The sequence below is a fragment of the Rhododendron vialii genome, chromosome 5a (genome assembly GCF_030253575.1).
Source record: "Rhododendron vialii isolate Sample 1 chromosome 5a, ASM3025357v1".
Classification (NCBI taxonomy): domain Eukaryota; kingdom Viridiplantae; phylum Streptophyta; class Magnoliopsida; order Ericales; family Ericaceae; genus Rhododendron; species Rhododendron vialii.
In genome coordinates this window covers 8,574,081-8,596,016 of record NC_080561.1, presented here as the reverse complement: position 1 = coordinate 8,596,016, position 21,936 = coordinate 8,574,081, and the positions used below count along the sequence as shown (strand labels likewise).

At 38.5% G+C, this 21,936-nt stretch overlaps 4 protein-coding genes across 7 annotated transcripts; 1 reads left to right on the top strand and 3 right to left on the bottom strand.

Moving 5' to 3' along the window:
- On the top strand, positions 1 to 806 carry LOC131325194 (17.3 kDa class II heat shock protein-like). Its single transcript, XM_058357309.1, has one exon. The coding sequence runs from the start codon at positions 186 to 188 to the stop codon at positions 672 to 674; it is 489 nt and encodes a 162-aa protein (XP_058213292.1). The 5' UTR covers positions 1 to 185; the 3' UTR covers positions 675 to 806.
- Positions 807 to 1,530: 724 nt separating this feature from the next.
- On the bottom strand, positions 1,531 to 6,089 carry LOC131325191 (SNF1-related protein kinase regulatory subunit gamma-1-like). Its single transcript, XM_058357305.1, has 7 exons — positions 5,788 to 6,089; positions 5,114 to 5,298; positions 4,551 to 4,643; positions 4,253 to 4,411; positions 2,725 to 2,807; positions 2,445 to 2,636; positions 1,531 to 2,066 (listed from the first exon to the last, which is right to left on the bottom strand). Exons 1-7 carry the CDS (start codon positions 6,014 to 6,016, stop codon positions 1,679 to 1,681), a joined length of 1,329 nt encoding a protein of 442 aa, XP_058213288.1. The 5' UTR covers positions 6,017 to 6,089; the 3' UTR covers positions 1,531 to 1,678.
- Positions 6,090 to 8,565: 2,476 nt separating this feature from the next.
- LOC131325189 (glucose-1-phosphate adenylyltransferase large subunit 1-like) lies at positions 8,566 to 14,852 on the bottom strand. Of its 4 annotated transcripts, none has more exons than XM_058357303.1 (15): positions 14,724 to 14,852; positions 13,844 to 14,099; positions 13,274 to 13,396; positions 12,346 to 12,516; positions 11,597 to 11,689; positions 11,425 to 11,508; positions 11,285 to 11,340; positions 11,060 to 11,153; positions 10,173 to 10,358; positions 9,894 to 9,974; positions 9,674 to 9,760; positions 9,492 to 9,596; positions 9,271 to 9,377; positions 9,112 to 9,172; positions 8,566 to 8,987 (listed from the first exon to the last, which is right to left on the bottom strand). In XM_058357303.1, exons 2-15 carry the CDS (start codon positions 14,075 to 14,077, stop codon positions 8,886 to 8,888), a joined length of 1,584 nt encoding a protein of 527 aa, XP_058213286.1. In that variant the 5' UTR covers positions 14,078 to 14,099; positions 14,724 to 14,852; the 3' UTR covers positions 8,566 to 8,885. The 4 variants fall into 4 exon arrangements, with proteins under 4 accessions (XP_058213286.1, XP_058213287.1, XP_058213285.1 ...); XM_058357304.1 differs by having other exon boundaries at positions 14,777 to 14,800; XM_058357302.1 differs by having other exon boundaries at positions 14,584 to 14,726.
- A 3,775-nt stretch (positions 14,853 to 18,627) lies between these two features.
- LOC131325196 (small ribosomal subunit protein eS25) lies at positions 18,628 to 21,936 on the bottom strand. The gene is made up of 4 exons (XM_058357310.1): positions 21,783 to 21,936; positions 21,569 to 21,643; positions 20,987 to 21,121; positions 18,628 to 18,900 (listed from the first exon to the last, which is right to left on the bottom strand). Exons 1-4 carry the CDS (start codon positions 21,783 to 21,785, stop codon positions 18,787 to 18,789), a joined length of 327 nt encoding a protein of 108 aa, XP_058213293.1. The 5' UTR covers positions 21,786 to 21,936; the 3' UTR covers positions 18,628 to 18,786.

The window sequence follows — 21,936 nt, the reverse complement described above, 5'->3', positions numbered from 1 at the left end:
TCTCCAACAGAACCTCCCAAAACCTTCTTCCCTTTTCCAGAACCTTCGCATTCCCTCGTTCTCCCATTCCCCACTCCTGCATTAAACCTCCCCAACAACCTGTCCTACCCATCCAAAAATCACACAAAATACACTCGAGACTTCAAAATCTGAAACCATCATCAGAAAATCCAGACACCAAAAGCATGGATTTCAGGCTAACGGGACTAGACGCCCCAATCCTCCACGCCCTCCAGCTCCTCGACGCCGCCAACACCACTGCCCCCCAGGCAGACGACAAGTCTGCAGCCAACGTGCCATCCCGGACCTACGTCCGGGACGCTAGGGCGATGGCGGCGACGCCCGCCGACGTGAAGGAGTACCCGAACTCGTATGTGTTCGTAGTGGACATGCCCGGGCTGAAGTCTGGGGATATCAAGGTTCAGGTCGAGGACGGCAACGTGCTGCTGATAAGCGGGGAGAGGAAGCCGGAGGAGGAGGAGAAGGATGGGGCGAAGTACGTGCGGATGGAGAGGAGGGTTGGGAAGTTCATGAGGAAGTTTGTTTTGCCGGAGAATGCGAACACGGACGCGGTGTCGGCTGTTTGTCAGGACGGAGTGCTCACCGTCACGGTCCCGAAGTTGCCGCCTCCGGAGCCGAAGAAGCCCAAGACCATTGAGGTTAAGATTGGTTGAGACATGGGAGAAAAATATGTTTTACGGTTTAACTATAGTGTGGGATGGAGTAGTCTGATCTTGAATACTGGCTATGAATAATTAAGGGTCTGTTTTGTGTTTGTTTGAATAATAAAGAGTCTGTTTTGTGTTTGTGTTTGGGTGGTTTGTGGCCTTCTAAATCCAGTTTGTATTAGTCTCGGGTTTGTTCCTTTTGTGTCTTGAAATTTTCGCCGCATGGTTATTCATATATATATATATATATATATATATATATATATATATATATATTTTTATCTATATTTGTCTGTTAGTTACTCCTTAAAAAATATCTCTCAAAATTCAACCCGAATGGGGTCTCTATCTTTATTTTCTGATCGCCTCTTTCCATTTCTTATTGGCATATTTATTTTCTTTGGATTAATTCTTGCTTTTATATAATACTTGTTTGGAATTTACTTGTTTGGTAATTCGGTTGTATTGGATGGATTGCACTCCTTTCTTATCAACACGTCTTTTACGAAAGGGAAAAATTCTTGTCATACAAAAAAGGAAAAATTCTTATCAGCACGTTTTTTGCAAAAAAAGAACAAAATAGTTCTCTGGCTTAAGATTTTGAATAAATTGTAAATACTAGGGGGAAAATGTTGAAAATATGAATAATAAAGTTACTAGCTCCTTTGTACCCGCTCAAGATTTTCAATGGGTTGGTGGTTAACAATTTATTTCAAATATCAAAAGTAAATTTTAGGAGTGCCGATAAAATTTATCGTAGAACTCAATGTGCAATTTGTAAAAAAATTAGGTTAACCGTACATCGATAACCGGGTAAATGAATCACATTTCACTTGATCAATTCCAAAAGCAATGCATCAGCTAGTTGGGGAATTCGCGGGACTGATTTTTTTCATTTACTGCCTGTCCATAAACAGAGACAAACCAAATTGGTCTAAAGTCACTAAACCTACATAAAAGATCAATAGTTATTAAAAAAAAAAAAAATTGGTTGATGAATATACATGTCATCAATGATCACAAATCATGGTTCCCTTCTCAATGTGACAACCAGTTTGTTCCAACGCAGAGTCGAAAAAACCACCTCCGTCGATTGTTGAATCCATAGAGGGTGGAGCAAACTGTACGATCATGTCCCTCAGTGTGACCACACCTTGTACTTGCTGGAACTCATCTATTAGAAAGCAGAAATTACCCTTTGCGGCCGCCAAATTGTTCATGGCTTGCTTGAGAGTGTCGGTTTTTTTGTTGGTCACGGGTGAATCCATCCTCGGAAGGAAGGTGTTCCTCAGTGTCAAAACCCCAGCTGAAAGAAAAGCCCCAAGATCTCGTTCAATGGTGGGCTCAGAATCTACCTCGCTCTGATCCATATGAATGAACTCTTTCGCAGTCAGACTCCTGTAATTGCGTCAAACATGCTTTAGCGTAGTAGATTGCTAACTCGATGTAGGCTTGGCAACTTAGTAGACAAAAGAAAGAAAAGAAATGTGTTTTATTCCCTTAGTTATGAGGGACATGAAAAGAAGAGGAATGATAGGAATGATAAGAATGCGTCAAATCTTGTTTCGTTAGACTTCGAAGGAGAAAAGAAAGGAAAGTCACTAAAGATATTTTACCTAAAGAACCAGTGTGTGTTCTGTCAAGTGGTATAAATCCCTTATGCTATGGGCATTTCAAGAATACAAGTTAGTTCTTATTTAGTCTGACCAATTAAACAGCGCCTCGAGGCTGGTCTTAGAACGAGAAGAACAAATCGACTACATGGATGAGACTTACTTTCTGTTGTTAAAGAGATCTATATTGTCTAGAAGAAGATGTAGATCGATGTTTCGCATGCAACCGATAAGCCTTTTAGTCTCCCTTTCAACAACTGCAACTGCACCCATTTGGCTTTGCCACAAGATGTGCATTGCCTCTGCAATGCTTTGGTCTCCACACACGAAAACAGCATGCTTGTCATTTTCAAACCTGGACAGAGAACATAGATGAGTTGAATGAGCAATATGGCAATCACTATACATTCTTACTATCATGTTGAAATGAAGGCGGTCTCAACCGGAACTCTGATAGAGCCTTGTCTGCAATGCTATCGAACCACTCCAGTCCACTTGATCGAAGGAGCAATTGAATTACTGCATTCTACCAGAAGCAAACAACTAAAATGTTAAGCAATGAGGAATTGAATTTTGGATTGGTAAGAAACATGGAGGCAATATTTGGATGCTATAATCTTGGCTGGGGATTAAACTTGATTATTAGGAATCAAATACGCAATTTTATAGTACCTGATGTAGTAAATTTCATTGAGACTTTTCAAAGACGTTATTAAAGCTCAACTCAGCTTTTACAAATTAGGCCTAAAATCTAAGATTATCTAGCAAGTAGCAAAAATCCGTACATATCGTCCAAACCGACCAACCCTGGCCGACCCCTTGACTTGTGGTCAGTTTCACCCATTGTATTGAAAATATCGTTTTCTGGTCCCAGTACGGGTAGGTTTAGTTATTTTCAACCATGTAACCCGACCTGGCCGATTACATTTGTACATCTAAGACTTGCACGCATGGGGAACACATGAAGTCAACTATTCTCTCTCTCTCTCTCTCTCTCTCTCTCTCTCTCTCTCTCTCTCTCTCTCTCTCTCTCTCTCTCTCTCTCTCTCTCTCTCTCTCTCTCTCTCATTTTAAATGTACACCTTTTCCAAGCAACACACTATCCAAAAAAAAAAAAAAAACCTCCCTCCCTCTCTCTTCTCTCATTTCCCACATGTGACTTTCCTCTTTTCTTTTATCTTTAATACTACGTTTCAAGTTTCCAAAAACCCCAACCTTCTCCCTCTTCCAAACGAGGGATGACGGCAAAAGCACAAAGTAGGGGTACAATGGCTTGCTCGAAGAACTTTTGTCATCCCTTCCTTCACCTGATTAGCTTGTTATCCTTTACCTCTTCTCACCTCCTCAAATCTGCAATTTTTCTTTCGCAAAGAGAAGACCTGAGTTACCCAATCAAATCTGTCCACAACCCAAATGACCGCTTTGGTAGTACCAAAGAATATCCGGTTCGAAAGATGGTGAGCTATTGTTCGATCAGCTTGGGTGGTGGGTAGGTGCAAACCTGGCGCGAACAGGCCCATGCACACGCCAAATAGCAACAATGGCGATTAGATGCCTACTTAATTAGAGAATTTGGTTCGCATTGGATCGCTATACGAAAGCACTTTCCTATACCAAACTAAACCAAACCGAGCCTTGTGTCCCAATCAATTGGGGTCGGCTATATGAATCCTATTTTTCCATTGAGCTCTGTCCATTAGGATTTATGTCATAAAGATCTAATGGGACTTTTACGTGCCAGTTGTCAGCTACCTTACACAACCTTCCTCCTTCATCCGGGCTTGGTACTGGCTGTTAAGAGATTAGACTCTAAGCACGTCACAGGCAAAGTTAAATCACTTACCTATACCAGTACGTTCAAAAATAGGAAAGCATGAGGATCCGGAATCACATTTGCATTCCTCTCGTGATCCTTGCTGTCTAACCTAAGCCATAGTAGTGCCACTTAAGTATGTATAGAAAATAATCTACCTGTGTAACAAAACCAATGACCTTAGGACTAGATTGCTCGGTAACAGGAACGAATTGTACGCAGTGCTTGGAAAGAAGCAACAGAACATGGAAGAGTGTAGCGTCTAAGTGCACCGGGAAGAAGGGATCCCAAAGGAAGGACTTTGCTAGCTCACCAATCTGTTCATAAAGCCATAATGCACAATAGTAGCACAAATCAAACAGGGCATTAAGATACACCAATGATACATATGTAGCTATGTTGAATGCAACAAATCACAAAAGAGAGTCAAAGTGAAGAAACAGGACAGTAGGACACCTTAGTATGAGCAATGTGAGGATTGAGTTCAAGCATGGAGAAGATACCATTGTTGCTCTCTTCTTTTGCCTGAGTACCAGCTCTCTCACATTCCTAGAAAGGCAATCATAAGGAAGTTAATGGGCTTTTTGATCTTAGTAATTACCTCTGAGACAGTATACCACATGTTAAAGGGTACACAATGAAACACATGCTTGCTAATGATTGAATTTTTTCGGGCTAAGTTAGTAAAACCACTTCCCACAGATTACTAGGCCAACAAGCAGTGGATGAATGGTTTATGAACTTACTCTTCTGAGTACAGCAATTGTCATCTATCTAGGGGTAGTCTCCATTTCAAGTGAAAAATGGAGATTTCAATTTTATGATAAGTAGCTGTTAAAAAGCAACATCAATAAATCTTTCGTTTGTTATCCTTCTGGGATCTGCAGCTTCTGCTAGTCAATTGTCAAAAGAAATTATGGATTCTGCCGGTGAATTAAAATAGGGGATTAAATGTTCTCGCTTGAAATGGAGATGGATAAGGATCAAAAGACGTGGATTTGTTGGGGGAACCAAATTACCTCGAGAGACCAAAGAATCATCCTAGCAAAATCTATGAAACCAATGTATCCATCTGAAAATTTCCGGCCAATGGTAGCAGTATCCGTATCCAAGGCATCAACAGCAATGGGAGCACCGAACACATTCTTCTCGTGTAACAATCGAATCGCATCACCCAAACAATCACCAGTTTTGAGCTCCATCACTAGCACAAGTATACACAACCCTTAGCAAAGATGATGCCAAATGGCATCAACTCGAAATGTTGAGGGATCAATATAAAAGTGGTGTGCCTCTACAAACGACCCGGGCTTTTATAAACGAGCATGAGGTACAACATTCTCGAGCTCGACTCATTTACTAAACAAGCTTAAAGCTCGAGATTGACTTGTTACCAATGAGCTGATCCAAGCCGAGCCCATAACGACATGAGCCTTGATCTGCTCACGAACAGTATTTTGCATATCCCATGTTTTTGTGTAAATATCCGATGAGAGTTAATTACGAAACTGGAAATCCTTGGCGAATTAGTTTTCCAGTTCCAAGCGAACATGACTGCAGAATATAGTTACCAATCTCGATTCTCACGCCTACTAGATGAATATTTGAAAATTCTACCATAAACAACAAGTAGACGTGTATCTGAATCACTGTATCAATGTACGAACACAAAATTGACGGGGAACGGAAGTACCGGCGGCGGAGGAGTTGTTGATGCCGGGGATGGAGCCGATGGGGATGCGATCGAGAAATCGTTGGAGGGCGGTGGATGATTCCACCGCATTTGCGGGTTTGTTTCCGGCGGCCATTTTAACGGCCTGTTTGGAAGAACTGAGGATATCTTTTTCGTCAACCACTCCGCCTTTGGATTCCCCCATTATTTGCTCTAATTTTCTCAAATCCACCTCTCTCCTCTCCTGCATTTTGCTACTCTCTCTCTCTCTCTCTCTCTCTCTCTCTGTTTTTGGTGTCTTTATTTTGTTCTGAATCTTCTGATGCAGCGAGTAACGCCACGTGTTGCTCCACGCGGGAAGTAAGTTACGCGTGGCTACGCGCGGGAAGAGTTGTCTTTTGAAGACCAATACTATCAAGAGGGCTGTTTGGGGAGCCTAATTGTGACTTCCTCATTTTAGCATTTTGCGATTCTTTTTTTCCGTTTGGGAACCGAATTCTGATAATGCGTTATTATGTCACAATGCATTCTCAAAACTACATTTTAGACTCACAATTTGAGAATCAGCTTCGGAGGAGTTTTTTCATTCTCATTTTGGATTATCTTTTCAAATTCTTAATTAATTTTGAGCATTATCCTCAAATATCCATTCATAATTTTGAGCATTATTCTCAAAGAAATTAATTTCTACACTCCCCTAATTAATGCAATTAAAACACTTTTTTTTTGTTTTTTAACCGGTGAATTTGCAAAATAGTCCTTGAAATTTGTAAAAGGTGTGTGTATGCAGGAGAAATTATTCGATGCCCCAATGGCAATGACAGGTGTTGCCTTCCACCTTTGTTTTTTTGTTTTTTTTTATCCGCAGGTGCCTCTCACTTAAATATCTACTGACACACATTTTCTTCTCCACTGTCCCACTAGACACAGCCTTTTCTCTAAAATTAAGTGTTTCAAATTTCAATCCGTTTAAATGGGTGAGAAGATTTTATTTTTTTATCATTTAATTTTAAAGGGTCATAATTAAATTTTGACTATAAGACTCTCGTTGATTAACCCTAAGAAAGTCGTAGAATCAAATATCTCTTAGGACTAACCAACGAGAGCCATAGAGTCAAAATTTAATTATGACCCTTTATAATTAAATGATCAGATAAATAAAATCTTCTCACCCATTCAAACGGATTGAAATTTGAAGCACTTAATTTTTTAACCATATTTTTTAATATATAAACTGAAGGTTGAAAAATTAAGTGTTCCAAATTTCAATCCGTTTGAATGGGTGAGAAGATTTTATTTATCTGATCATTTAATTCTAAAGGGTCATAATTAAATTTTGACTCTAGGGCTCTCGTTGGTTAGTCCTAAGAGATATTTGATTCTACGACTTTCTTAGGTTAATCAACGAGAGCCCTATAGTCAAAATTTAATTATGACCCTTTAGAATTAAATGATAAAAAATAAAATCTTCTCACCCATTTAAACGGATTGAAATTTGAAATACTTAATTTTAGAGGAAAGACTGTGTCTAGTGGGACAGGGGAGAAGAAAACGCGTGTCAGTAGATATTTAAGTGGGAGGCACCTGCGGATAAAAAAAAAAAAAACAAAGGTGGGAGGCAACACCTGTCATTGCCCTTGGGCCATCGAATAATTTCTCGTATATGCAGGGATTGTTTCATAAATTTAACCGCTAAAAGACAAAAAAAAAATGTTTGCATTAATTAGAGGGAGCATAGAAATCAATTTCGTATTATCAAATACCCATTCATAATTTACATTGAGCATATTCTACCAAACACTTTTCTTTTGTAAAATCTATTCTTCACATATTTTTCCCAAATACTTTACCAAATTCATAATTTATCCCGACAACAATCTACTAAAATCAATAATTTACAATACAAAATGTAAAATAAAAAAATAATTAGGCTCTCAAATCGAGCTTTATAAGGGCTCTATAGATTTCGGCTTATCGGCGGGCGGGCGGGCGCGGGGTGTGGGTTGTGTGGGGAGACCCGCTTGGGCCTATCACCCCAAGCTAAACGGCAAAAAGGCCAAACTGTGGCGGACCAAATGCTGCCCGGACGAAAATTGGGGAAGGCAGAAGTTACACGTGTTACCATGGTCTTCTTTTATTTCCTTCGACACTGTCATTATGTCAGTTTATGTGCATTTCAACTAATCTCTGAACAATCAACCTTGCCGTCTACTAGTAGGGCCTTTTTCCAAGCCAGTGGCGGAATCGGAATTTCATCATAAACCTTGTAAAAGAAAAGACCTCATATTCATCATGAACTACAAAATCAGTACTTACGTTTTTTTTGTTGTTGTTTTCTTTGAGAAAATGTAAGAGAGCGAGTACATTAGCAATGAGCAAGAGTTGAACCACTAACCATACATGAACTTAGCTAAGCACCCAACTAACTAGACGAACTTCTAAGTTCCATGATTTTCTATTGACAGTATGTATTAATCAATAGAATTATCCATAACAATCCTAATAAAAACCTTAATCCAAGGACGGAGGGAGTACAAATCAACTCTGTGTAGCTCCGCCAATGCGTCAAGTCCCCGTATGAACTAACCCACAAGAGTTTACAACACTAGGGAAATTCTGAATCTCTTTTTGTTCTTCCAAATTTCCGAAATATCTGGACATTTGGATGGATCACCAAAAAATTTAGTTTTGAGACTTGGATAACTCAGAAGCTCAAACTCAGTGCTACCAAAATTTCTGCAGCATAGACTTAGTTATTAGTTATTACACTAGACCAAGAGATTGGGGATTGATGGTTCCTGCTATGAACTGCATAGTACAAGTTTCATTTGCTGCACCAAAATTATTGCAAACTAAACATAAGTATACATAGGAACTCCCTCAACAAAGGGAAGAAAGCAGCTAGTTGCTACAGCCTCGATCGATCTTATTCATAACTTTCTCAGCAAACCCTCTTGTATGCTCTTCTTTTTTACATGGAAACTTGGCTTTCTTTTATACATACTAGGAAAGTAAGTGCCAACTGGTTACCACTGGAGACAGGATCCTGTGACCGCACCTCCCAGGAGCTCCTTCCGTGCCTCCAATTTGTTTCTTCCGTCCAAAACTTCAAGATCCATCTAGATAGTGGTTCCATCATCAATTGTCGCCTTCTCTAATAGGATAGTTATCCCTGACCGAATGTAGAATCCTTCTTCTGGTCTATCTGCTTCTTCAACACCCTAATATAACAGAAAGATGAAATGCAAGAGAAAAAAAGTTGAATATCTAGTTCATAACCAAATATTCATTTTTCTCATAAAGATAAAGGAAAAGCTCAAAATGGGCATGGGAACTACTACGTACATCTTTGTTCATGATGATGACGTCTTTCCCTATCTTCACATTCTTATCGATTATGCATTTTCTTCGTATTACAACCACCACACAAAAAGGAATTGTCAGCAGTCAAAGTATTAATTACCCATCATAGTTGTAAGATTTTATCTCATCACGTGGGCTTACCTGATTTTGGTATTCTTTCCGATCCCTATTGGGATTTTACCCTCTGCCCCTAGAGAAGCAATTTCAGCTTCTGTTTGGTAATAGTCTGCCCCCATCATCAAGGTATCCTACAATGACAAATTGTAGGGAAAAAGTAATTTTGGCACTCAATTAAGCTCCTATGAGTGGAAAACTTGGCTTCCTTTTGAATTTATGGAAATAGGGGAATATGACATTCTTACCTTAAGTTCAACACCAGAGTCCAAACGTGAACGTTCACCTACAATCGAGTGTTCAATGCTACATTCTCTCAAGAAACAGCCATGAGAGATAATTGAATCCTTGATCTGCAAAACCCAAGTGAAACTTAAGAAACAAGACACTTTAAAGAAGCCACAAACAAATCCCAAGGGCAATTGTGTACCTGGCATTTATCAATTTTAGTAGGTGGTAAGAATTTAGGAGACGTGTAGAATGGTGTCTTTGGATCATAAAAGTGGAATTTTGGAAACTGCATTGAAGGGAAATCACCAAAGGGTGTTAGCAATATTCCATTGAAGAAAAAAAACTAGATTACCTCCAAGAATGTCAATCGAATCAAGTTCTTGATCTAATTGTGAAAATAGGTAACTATGGAACACAACCTCTTCTGTAAGGGCTAAGTTAGCATCATAGAAAGACTTTATTGTTCCAATGTCCTCCCAGTAGTCTCTGAATATATACGCCTGACAAAGCGAGATAAGAGCAACCATCAGTATGCCCCTTCTTCCCGCAAATGATTTAGGAAAAAATAAATAGGGGTAAATTAGAACACTAAACAAGCAAATGGTTCAAATGTAAGGAGCTGAACGTACTCCAGGGTACACAATAGAGAGCAAGTTTGACAAAAGAAACAGCCAAACGGAAAGAGTCTCATTTCTTACTTGGACATTGTGTTCTGCCACTTCTGACGGAATGATTTCAGATCCGAAGTCATTGGAGGTAGGATATCTCCACCTCAAAAGCTTTAACAAGACATCCGTCTTAAATACATAGACTCCCATTGAAGCAATGTAAGGATCCTTTGCAGCATCTTTGGGAGACAGCCCTAGGAGAGTGGTATCCGCTTCCTGCATAAGCCAACAGGAAGCCAAGTCAAGTAAAAGTAAATAAAAAAGCATTTGTAAAGTTACTTAACATCATTCGTAATTTGACTTTTCAAGTAATTAGATTATCTTGATCAACTAGTCTTCAACATGACAAGATACCGACGATGCTGAAGTAACCACTATGGAAGGTTTTTGTTTTATGATCTGGTATCTGGCACAATGGACCAACTAATCCGGGGACCTATTTCACCATCCACTAGCTAAGGCCCAATTCAAGCTAGGGCAAAAGCCCAATATGGACTGGCCCAACACAAAAAATTGATAGCACACAAGTGGAAGTTAAATCCAGACCAAAGGCTTTCCTTAGTTCCCTTGTTGTCAGGTGACTGCAACTATGCCAACCCTTGGAAGTTAATCACCATGGAAAGTTGGATGTGGATTTGGTTAAGTGGGACAAAGTTTGGAGTATTCGACCTCACTGTAACTGGAGTTTTCAAGTAATAGTTAGTCGCCTCCATGATGTTTAGATTATATTGCAACTAGTCCTCTTGTTTCCAATGATACTGCAAGAAATCACAGGGGAAGGTTGCATGTGGATCAAGTTAAGTAGGACTAAGTTAAACAGATCAAGCTTGCTTTTTTCCTAACAATTGTGGTATGTGTTCAGTGGTAACTTGGAAATCGGACAAAGTAAGATAGGCACAATGATGGATATAATTTACCATTGCTTTCAGATCAGCACCCTTGGGTTTTTCCGAAAAATGTATGATTCGTCCATTGCGGTCAATCTTCATCAATCCATAATCCGAGGCACGGCTGGAAAGAATTGAAACTCAACATCAGGTGGAATCCAACCATTGTGAGGTAAACAATGACCATGTATACAGGATTGGCGAATTTACATTATAGTTTGAAGCATGTAAAGGAAAGCAGAAGACTCAACTAACCTATTCCCCACCGGAACACATGAAACGGTGATATCAGCATTTCTGTCGATGTGATTCTGTTAATGAACAAAGTGCAAGGAATTAGCAAGATTGCATAAACAACAAAAATGAAATGGACTTCAAAGAGAGCAAATATGTACCTGCACAAAGTCCATATAGTCCATACGATAAAGATGATCACCAGATAAGATCAGAATATTCTCAACGTCCTTATTCCTAGCATCCTACAAGCGTAAAAGAGTTTCAACAGATTCATATATCAAGTTGGAAAGAATATCATCAACTTTCCGGAAATCTATCACATCAACTCACCTCAAACACCCAAGTAAATTGCCTTACAGCATCTGCAGTCCCTTGGAACCACTTCATACCCGCATCTCCAGCTGTTTGAGTGGCTGCCAGAACCTGTTTGACAAGTAGAGTAACCACAAAACCACACCATTAGAAAAATGTGAAATCTCATTATGTGTAACAGTATTAACTACTTTTTTATCACCTTCTTCGTATCTATGACTTATGATTAAAACTCAATTGCATGCTCTTCCATGAGGTCACGGGTTCCATTCCCACAGAGGCCAAACATTTCAAACATTGGGGCCACTAGAGGTTATGCCCGGTCGTTACCTTCAGGGCCTCGGAATTAGTTGAGGGGCGCCAAGTTGGCCCGGACATCTGGTTATCAAAAAACCAAAAAACCATTGTACGCGTATGTGGACAATGTCCACCAGAGATTTCTCAAGTTTTAATCTTCTTCCAGAAAAAAATTTCAAGAATTTCAAGGGACTCCTACAAGATTCATCCCTTCTTTTTTTTCTCAAGAAGCCAATTTATATACACACCCATTTACTAAGGATCCGCTATGTTAATGAGTAATATTCCATGTATACAGCTGAATCCGTCAAGTTTATTTTCTCCTGTATCATACTTCATTCATGCATCAAGATATAATACATGTGGCATTTTAAAAAATATCTAACTATATTGCCATCAACATCACTGCATCACTTTTGCGTAACCAAGTATATAAAATTTCTATCTCAATTCAGGGTTTTAGTGGGTACCTCCACGAATCCATCCCCAAAGTTCACACCAGTTCCATAGTAGGTCCGAGCTAGGTGACGATTGAGGGAAGTAGAGTTGAACTGAGTAAGTACAAAAATCTTGTTTATGCCACTGTTGATGCAGTTGCTCATTGGTATGTCAATAAGCCTACAGCATCCTCCAACTTGAACCTGCATAATAAAATACCATCTCATTGCATGACAAAATCCCAAACCATTTTAAAGATCACCAATTTTTTCGAAGTTGTTTTTTTATTTGGATCTTGAATTTATGGAGTTACTTGTGGAGGGAAAATAAAAGAAAAGGGATTTGTGAAGCTACTTTTTTATCTTTGTACCTCACACTTCACTCCCCAAAATCCAAGGTTACAACACAGTCTTAAGGTAATACCAGAAAATCAAGTTCAGGGAAAATGCTACTCACTCCGATAATCCATACAAGCTGCTTAGACCACCACCAAATTCTTATCGTTTGAATAAGTTTGAAACTTCATATACCAAAAAGTACATCATACTATAAACATGTTCGTAAATCGTAATTTCAGAATCAAATTCATGAAGCACAAAACATGCATCCCAAATCATCACACAAACAGACCCTTAGATCTTCTGAAATACTAAACATTAAGTTCTACCGTCTTAGACTTTCAGTTAATCCTATCAGAGAGGTCAACTTGATATCAAAAGCTGACCTTCCAAGAGCTGGTGAGTTCATATCAGAATAGAAAGTTCATCTAGTGGAGCTTTGTTGGACCTAATATTAAGGTAAAAGCTGATTGCATTAAAAGTGTGAGCCAAAAGCATTAACATGAAGCCTCCGGAATATCAACTTATCTAAACAAATTTTGCCCCACAAGCAGAAGCAGTAGTCATGAAATTAGCAATCTGTCATGTAACTAGGCTCATGAGACCAGAAGAAGTTTCTTACGGCCGGTGTTGCAGTTTTACTGGTAAGTGGAAATAGTTGAGTCCCTGCACCTCCACCCAATATGATTGAAGCCACATTTTTCGGTTCCGCTCTCTGTCTCTCCAACCGGGGTGCTTGTATGGTCTGATATTAAATAAAAATTTTGAAGATGAGACCACATATCCAATTAACTCTATCCAGACAAATTCACAAAACCAACATTTTAATTTTAATTTTTTTTTTCTGCAAAAGCAATTGATACACCTGTACAAGAAGTACATAAACCCAGAAGAAATAGCATGATCATGATCAAGCAAAAATAAAACCACTTCTAAGTCCAGAAATGAGATACTAAAGACCGTTAAGGTTGATAAGCCCCACGGGGTTTGCCTAACTGGGTATGAGAAAGCAAGTTTGTCCCAAGAGGTAGCAAGTTCGAGCCAAACATTTCAAACCTTGGGCCACTGGAGGTTTGGAGGTTTGCCAGCCGTTAACTTCAGGTCTCGGAATTAGTAGAGGTGCACAACACAGACATCCAGTTATATAAAAAAAAACTATTAAGGTTGATAAAAGAGAATAGAAATGACTCACCAAAGTCTCTTTGCCATTGCCTGTTGTAATAACAGAGCAAGAAACCCTAGGTTTGATCTTCTTTGCCCTTTTCTCAAATCTCAAACCTTTTCCCAACTGATAAACCCAGAGACCCTTGTTCAGATTCCCTCTCATCTTCTCCCCCCAAAAGCCATTGTCCCTATCAGTGAGACCACATTTGCTTGAGTTTCCCAAGTGGGTACTGGCTCTCAGTGTTGAAAAGCAAGAATCCATTGCAGCTGATTCACCAACACAACTGAACCCAGTAAAAAAAAAAAAACAACCCAGATGGTCAGGATAATCATAAATTATCAATCAATCTGATACTAGTTAGAAGCGGTAAAGTAGATGATGTAGACATTGTAGACCTACAATCTAAGAGTAATCAGGTAAAGTACAGATTTTTTATTTCATTTTTTTTTTACAAAATAGATTTAAGTACAGATCACAGGATTAAGGAGTAATGAAATTGGGAAAAAATGCTTATACGCAAAGTAGCAAAAACACAATAATATAGTAGCATTAACAACACATAGCCAATCCAAATCTAATGGAAGTCAAGTGACAATATTTAGTCCCCAGTAATATATACATAGATTTCCACCCTTTTTTTTTTTTGATCCGCGATTTCCACCCTTTTCAAAACAAATAATTCTTTCTATATATTTACTAAAGGAGAAGTTACCAAAATCACAGGATTCCTGTTATATGAAATACCCAGAAGTCAAAAAAGCATGAACCTTGGAAGGAAAAAGGAAATCACAGTGGAGAGAATTAATGAAAAAGATTTGGACGAACCGAAAAGTTTGATACGGAGAAGTGAATGTTCTAGTGGAAAGTGATGAGAGAGAGTGCTCTAGGGAGTGTTGAAAATATATACATGTTGGCAGATTCAGAGGGAAGAAAATGCGTGAGTTGATGTTGAAGTTCAACTTTCGTGGCACCGTCAATTATGATCTCTCACGGAAACATCTTGCAATATCGGTATTTACTATGGCCTTGTTGGTTTCAAGGGTTTTATTTCTCCTCTTAAGCTTTTATATTTGAAATTTGCCAAGTGCTATCGACCCGTCAAATAATTGTAATTTCAAACAATAAGCCAAATGCGGATCAAAAAAAAAAACAATAAGCCAAATAATCTAAACCTTGAGGACATAGAATTATGCATGGTCTTTACCTTTAGAGCCTCAAAATTAAACAAGGTGCATGCAAGTTGGTCCAAACATTCGATTTTTAAAAAAAAATTGTTCTGTCATTAATTTTAAAACTTCAAGATTAATTAAAATGAACGTAAATTCACCCGAATGCTAAGTTTTAATAAATATCAGCAAATTTGTTCTCTCTCCATATCATACTCCTTGTAACTCTAGTACACGTATGTAGTCTAGCCCACGTATGGGGGGTCTGTGTGTATGGGGGGTCTGTGTGTCACAGGTATCATTGGTCTGCTGCATAGCCTAGCCCACGTATGTAGTCTCCTCCATTTATAAGCCCAACACCTGTCTTTTTTCAGCATATGGCCAAGACACGATTTCAGAAGTACAATCAATAGCAAGCCAAATATAGTAGTACTTGCAAGCTGCAACTCTTTTTTTTTTATTTTCACATTTTACTTTTACGATAACCGTCTTTTTAACTTATTTTTGTCTTTATTCAATAAATTATGAGTTTCGATCAAATTTTTTTACGTTTTTTATTCTTCTTGTCGAAACAAATCAATAAATCACAAAAGTTTGATACAAAACGAACAAATGCAAACAAAAATTTAAATAAGAACAAAAAAAATAAATCACTTAACTTTTTAATTCAAACTCATTAATGTTTGTGTTAAGATATTAAGATGCATTTGTCGGGTACAAATCAGTCAGCCAAGTGCAAACAAAACAATCAAATGATTTGCGAATCAACAGGGGGATGCTGCAGCACATTCAGATCGTCCATCTCGTCAATTAATAATTCTGATTGAAAGTAAACTCTTTCAAAAAAGAGTTAATTTTTTTTGAAGAAGTTCATTTTTAATCCAAGCCACTCAAAATACCTTTGGACGGTTCGAATGCTGCCTACAACACTCTACCAAGAGCTGCTTTGCATCGTCTCCAGATGCATTCATGGGTCCAAATTCCACCAATGTAGATTTTGGACAGAAATCACTCCTAATCGCCATGGACGGTTCGTTTAAAATGAGGCACCCCCATCACCGGGTCCACGTGCCCTTGAAATGGTTATCTTTTAACTTGTTGTCTGTGGGCCCCAACAATGGTGATCTGACCCAACTGAATCCACTTCCCATCTCATTGATGATTTGATGAGAGTGATTTTTCAGCGCCGAATGAGTATATCCTACGTAGTATTCGCTCGGCGCATTCGAATCGTTCGATTCATTTTTGGATGGTTCAGATTGAAACCCTTTCTCTCCTCTCACCTAACACTTCCTCTCTCCAAATCTGAGCCGTTTAAATATGCAATGGACGACTCGGATGCACAAGTGGGCACCACGAGGTACCCATTTGGCACTGAAAATTTTTCCCATTGATGGACAATAAGAACATCTAACCGAAGTATCGGGACAGTGGCGGAATCAGAATTTTAAATCCAGCTTGACATATTTTTGTTGGAACTTATGCTTCTTGTATAATAGAGATGTTTAGTTTTCAAACACATTGCATGTGTACATTGATGAATTCGGGCCCACTGCAGTAAAAATATATGAATCCTCTCGTTTATTTCTTTATGCTACTACCACTTATTTTTATTAATGATGATGACATACATTGGGTAATGAGAATGCAAAAGGCGTTTATTTATTAAATCAAACTAAAATAATTAAATTTATAAGTAGCTGCTAAATATCGACAAAGCTCAAAATTAAGTATCGTATAAGTAGAATTTTTAAAACTCGGGCAGCTCCAACACAACTCCGTCCATGACTACAAGGAGGTGCTCTAGGAATTTTTTTTCTTTTTCGTATTGTAGGAAATGGATTCTCAGTAGTTCAGCCGAATTGATTTTCACAAAGTATGTAATCAAAATACAAAAACATACTTATCAGAATGGGTTCTGATCCAGTGTATGCAAAAAACCAAAATTTGATATTTTCTTCTGTCAATTATTACTCTTACATATTAATTGGCATCGAATCACATGATTGTAAACCATAATTTTTTTCTTCGATCAAATGGAAATTCAATAAACCATAAATGTTTGGACGAAAAAAGCCAAACAGCACGATGTGCAGTTGTCGGCAAAAATTGTCGAGAATCCACCTCCTTTAACTATGGGCATTTTTGCGATAGTTCTAGACATATATTCTAGATTTAAGTTTCAAATTCTGCTGCAGATTTTAGCTTTCGAATTTTAGTACATGTTGAGAAACCCTGTTGTTCCAAGATTATGTGAATTCCCTATTGTTCCAAGATTACGCGAATTTCATTCATTTTTTGAGAAATTGTGTTGCAGAATCCCAAAATCTACCCAAACCCAAGTTTGGAATTTTCAAAAATTTCTTTTTTACAGGTTCTCAGAATCTGTAGATTTTAAAAATCAATTATGTAAAATTTTTGACAAACATTCTAAACTGGTTTTTAGAAACTAGAATCTAAAAATCTGTCAAAATAGTTTTCCGCTAACACCCACTATATATGAGAGCGAATTTCACCACAAAATTTGTGACTTTAGACTTGATGCGTGATGAAAAATGGTTTTGAAACACCACATGTTGTTGTCGAGGAGCACTTTAATAATCGTGGACACTAAAAAATTTAGTAGAGGACATTCTCCTCATAGTCTGGCAGTGAATCAAGTTGCTCAGAAAATGGAAAATGGTAAAGACAAAGTTGCACTCAGAAAATGGTAATGATAATACGACAATTTTGTCAAAAATAGAAGAAATTTCCAATCAATGTCAGTTTGATGAATGATACTTCTAATTTACATGGTGCTCATTAAAGGGAGGACTTTGGTACCATGGGCCTCAATTATTAGGGTATTGATAAGTGATAATCAACCAAAAAACAACGAAGACAAAGGGCTTCGGACCATATACTATGTGACGAGGTTTCACATGATATGTTTGTTGAATGAAAGTGATCCATTAAGCAGCACTAGTCCAATCCCCTGAGATTAACTAGATTGGGAACCCGGGGGTGGTGCAGTGCAATCTTAACCATTTTAAAGTGTTTTGAATGGTCCAAATTAAAAAAATAAAACCTAGGAAAGAGTTAAATTCTTTCATGGAAAAATTCGCTTAAAATTCGGACCATTAATTGCTGAAACGATGGGTCCAGATAGTGCACGGCACCTCACTGAGTCCCTGGATTGGTCATTTAGGAAGCAGAAACAGCAATATAGCAATAACAAGTAAATAACAGGCCTGTTGTGTTGAAACCCAGCTTTCCTCATAGTACGCGGTTAGAAGATATATAAGAAGTGGCTTGATGACCAGCAAAATCCTAGTCCCTCATCATTGTCGCCACCATCCGTTGCTACAAACCTCCACAGATTAGATTGGCGGTGAACAAATCATAAATATACGAGAACATAAAAAGAGTCTTAACTATCTCACAACCATCAAGAGGAGGGAGTACGGGGCTGCACGGGAAAAGGGGAAGGAAGAAGAGAGAACGGCAGCTGAAGAGGGGAAGAATAGGACTCTCTATCTAGAGAGAAGCTCCCAGAAGGTCCTTGCTTTTTCATTTCCATTGCCAATAAAGCAAAATCTTGAAGTGAAGATTATAGTTTGAGGGTAGCAAGAACATTCGCAAGTTCGTTCAACAAATCCATCAAAATAATCAAGCAAAACTGATTTGATAATTGAGATTCTAGCCAACAAAAGACATGCAGAAGAAATACTAAATAAACAAAACACAAGCTGAAGCAATTACTGAGTGGTAGCAACCAGAATTACCCTATTACATAAGTTTGACAAACAAGAAGAAATGAGACAACTAGGTGTTGGTTGCCCTAGTGTAAATCTGCTGGCTGGAATGGGCAGATACCATCCTAATCACACCCCTAGCCATCAGGTCTCTTATAGCCTTCCTCGCAAGTGACCCATTAACCTGTGAAAATCGTACAAAGCAATTGAAAGGGATCAAATTATCAGTATCTATGTGCTTATAACAAACTTCAATTATTTGACGAAAGATACAAAAAGCAGGCTTAGATGTTTACATTATCAAGATGAAAACAGTGCACTTAAAATTACTGGAGTACTTAATTCTATCTACTAATTACTTGAGGAAGCAGGCTCGGAACAAAGGAAACTCATTAGAGCATCTCCAACCCAACCACCCTCGATTTCGTTAAATATAAATGAAGAAGAACTCCAACACATCCTCTATTCACCTTGATGGAGATGAAAAGTGGCACGAAGTGTCCCATCAATCCTCCAAAATAGAGGGTTGGTTGAGGGGGCATTCCGTGTCACTATTCATCCTCATAAAGGTGAAATAGAGGATTCAAAAAGTAGATCTGAAGCAAATAAAAAAAAAAAGAGATACAGAGGGTGGATTGAGTGGCTGGCTCTTAGACATCAAAAAACACACAAATAGAGGAAGCCCGGAACTGGATATACTGAGATGTAGACTGGCAAAATTGAACATCTCACACCAATTTTGCAATTGTCAGCCTTGCCCAGCACTGGATATAGCAAGCTAGTATAACAATAAAGTAAAATAGACAAAATAAACAAAAAATACCCAGCAGTGGAAAATTCATTGACTAAGTGAACTAATGGAGCCATGGAGGTAGCGTCCGCGACTGGCCCATCAATTATTTTGCGCTTATCATCAAAGATATTAGTCATCCTTCATCAAGATAAATTATTAGAACAACCGCATTCAACAACATTCAATTGTGTTGCTTGCACAGTAGCAAATGGTAATCACCTTTAACTGGTTTCAGAAGCTCCCTCCCATGTTCAGTATTGTCCAAGTAATTGATGTTACTGAGTCCCCCTTAGGCAGTAAGTTTGTTTTTTTGTCAATAATTTATATGAATTTTGATAGCTAAGTAACACTAAAGGGAGGGTAAGACCCAAATTGACATTTCAAAAAGATCTAGATCTTTTGAATATTATGGAACATGATGCTCTCAATAGAGCTCAATGGAAAAAATGGTTTTATGTAGCCGACCCCAATTGATTAGGTTTGGCATAGCTAAGATTTAAGTTTTTTCATATAATTTAACAAAAATTTCCCAACGGACCGTGAAACGACTTTTAGAAATTCATGAACAAAAACTGTACTCGTGAGATTGGCAAAAGACAGACTGATCATCTAACTGCTGATTGGCCAACTAAAAAAACATAAAACTATATTGCAAACTACCCTTGGAGTTCTGTTAGTTCCAGCTCCTCTTTCAGAATAAATGCTTCCACCACTACACTCGTTAGGTGAAGATAAGAGTAAATTGTTTCCTCGTCGAACATTACGATGACAATAGGTCTCAATGACACACAAATCTGATGAACTGGTGAGGAATATCCTAAGTCCCTTAGCGAAAACTTGGCTTAGGTTGCATTCAACAAAAATAGGCCATAATGTAGCGTCATTGACCTAACTATCTTAAAAAGGAAATTTTCCCCAGGCTAATCTAGGATTTTTTGAATTGCTCAAACAACACTTTTAAGAAGCAACAACTCATTGAGAATGTACTGATATTGCACCCCCAAAAACAGATTACAAGAAACAGTAAAGGTGTAAAGCTAAAAAAGCACAATTATGCATCAATTATGAACATGTGCTTAATAATCAGAAAGGCTAGGTTCAAAATTTGGATATGTATGAAGCAAATTGCCTTCAGTATTCAATAGGATTAGCTCAAAAACCTTAGTTTGGATATAGCTTTTCACAGTAGTTTGGGAATTTGAAACCTGTCTCATTATGAAATGTTGTTAAAAATGAATCGATCTACTGAAAAGTGAAAACACATCATTTTGTGACATCCCTAATCCGCTTCCGGACCAGTTTCACAAGCAACCTAGATCTAAACCTACTTTAATCGACGTTTAAATTGAAGACTTGATCAATTCTATTGAAACCCACATCTACAATGCAATCAGTTATTTAGCTCATAAGTTCATAACTGTATACCTTTCAAACCATAAGTAGAACTGAAAGTACTAAAACAGGAAAAACGTATTACCCTCAAACGATCAGAGAGAATGGAAGGCGTGATGAGCTTGTACTTGGGAGCCTCAGAGAGAAGCTTATCATAGGTAGCCTTATCAAACAACACCATGTTGTTCACCTTCTCCTTTTGCTTTCCCTTGCTCCACTTCTGCAATTTTTTAGACAAACCCACACCAAATCCATCACCAACCACACAACACAGCCAACAAGCATACATACACTCATTTACACAGACACAAAAATATCAATATATCCAGATTAGTTTTTGACAACTCAGGTGTCTTGGCCAGTTCTCGCACACCTCGGGACGACTAATCCTGAGGACTAATCCCACAATCCACTAGCGGGGCCCAATTAAAGCCGGGCAGAGCCCCATATGGTCCGGCCCAAAGGGGTTGATAGATCTCATTTCAACCTGACCTGATGAGTGACTCCTAAACAAACCCTTAGTCTCAGGCCTTGACCACCTGGCCAACCCCTCGGGTTATCAATACATCTAGATTATGCGTGTGTGTGTGACTTTCTAATCTTTGCGTTGAACAGATTGAATCAAATTACTATAGAGAGAGAGAGAGAGAGAGAGAGAAATGATGACCTTCTTCTTTTGTTTTCCGCCGCCGGATTTGGCTGGCTTGGACGACGGAGGAGGAGCCTTTTCCTTCTTCGGAGCCTGTAAAGTCACAAATACAGAATCACATGTTAGTGATTTATGTACATATATATATATATATATATGTGTGTGTATAGAGAGAGAGAGAGAGAGAGAGAGAGAGAGAGAGAGAGAGAGAGAGAGAGTCGGCGGAGCATACCATCGGATGAGTTCAGAGAGAGAGAGAGAGAGGCGGAGATTGGAGAGGCACTACAAGAGTGAGAAAGAAGAAGACGACAACTCTTCAAGCCCTAGGAGGCTCCAGGGCTTTAATTGCTTTCTTTGTGGGCTTGGAGTTTTTGGTCATTTAGTAA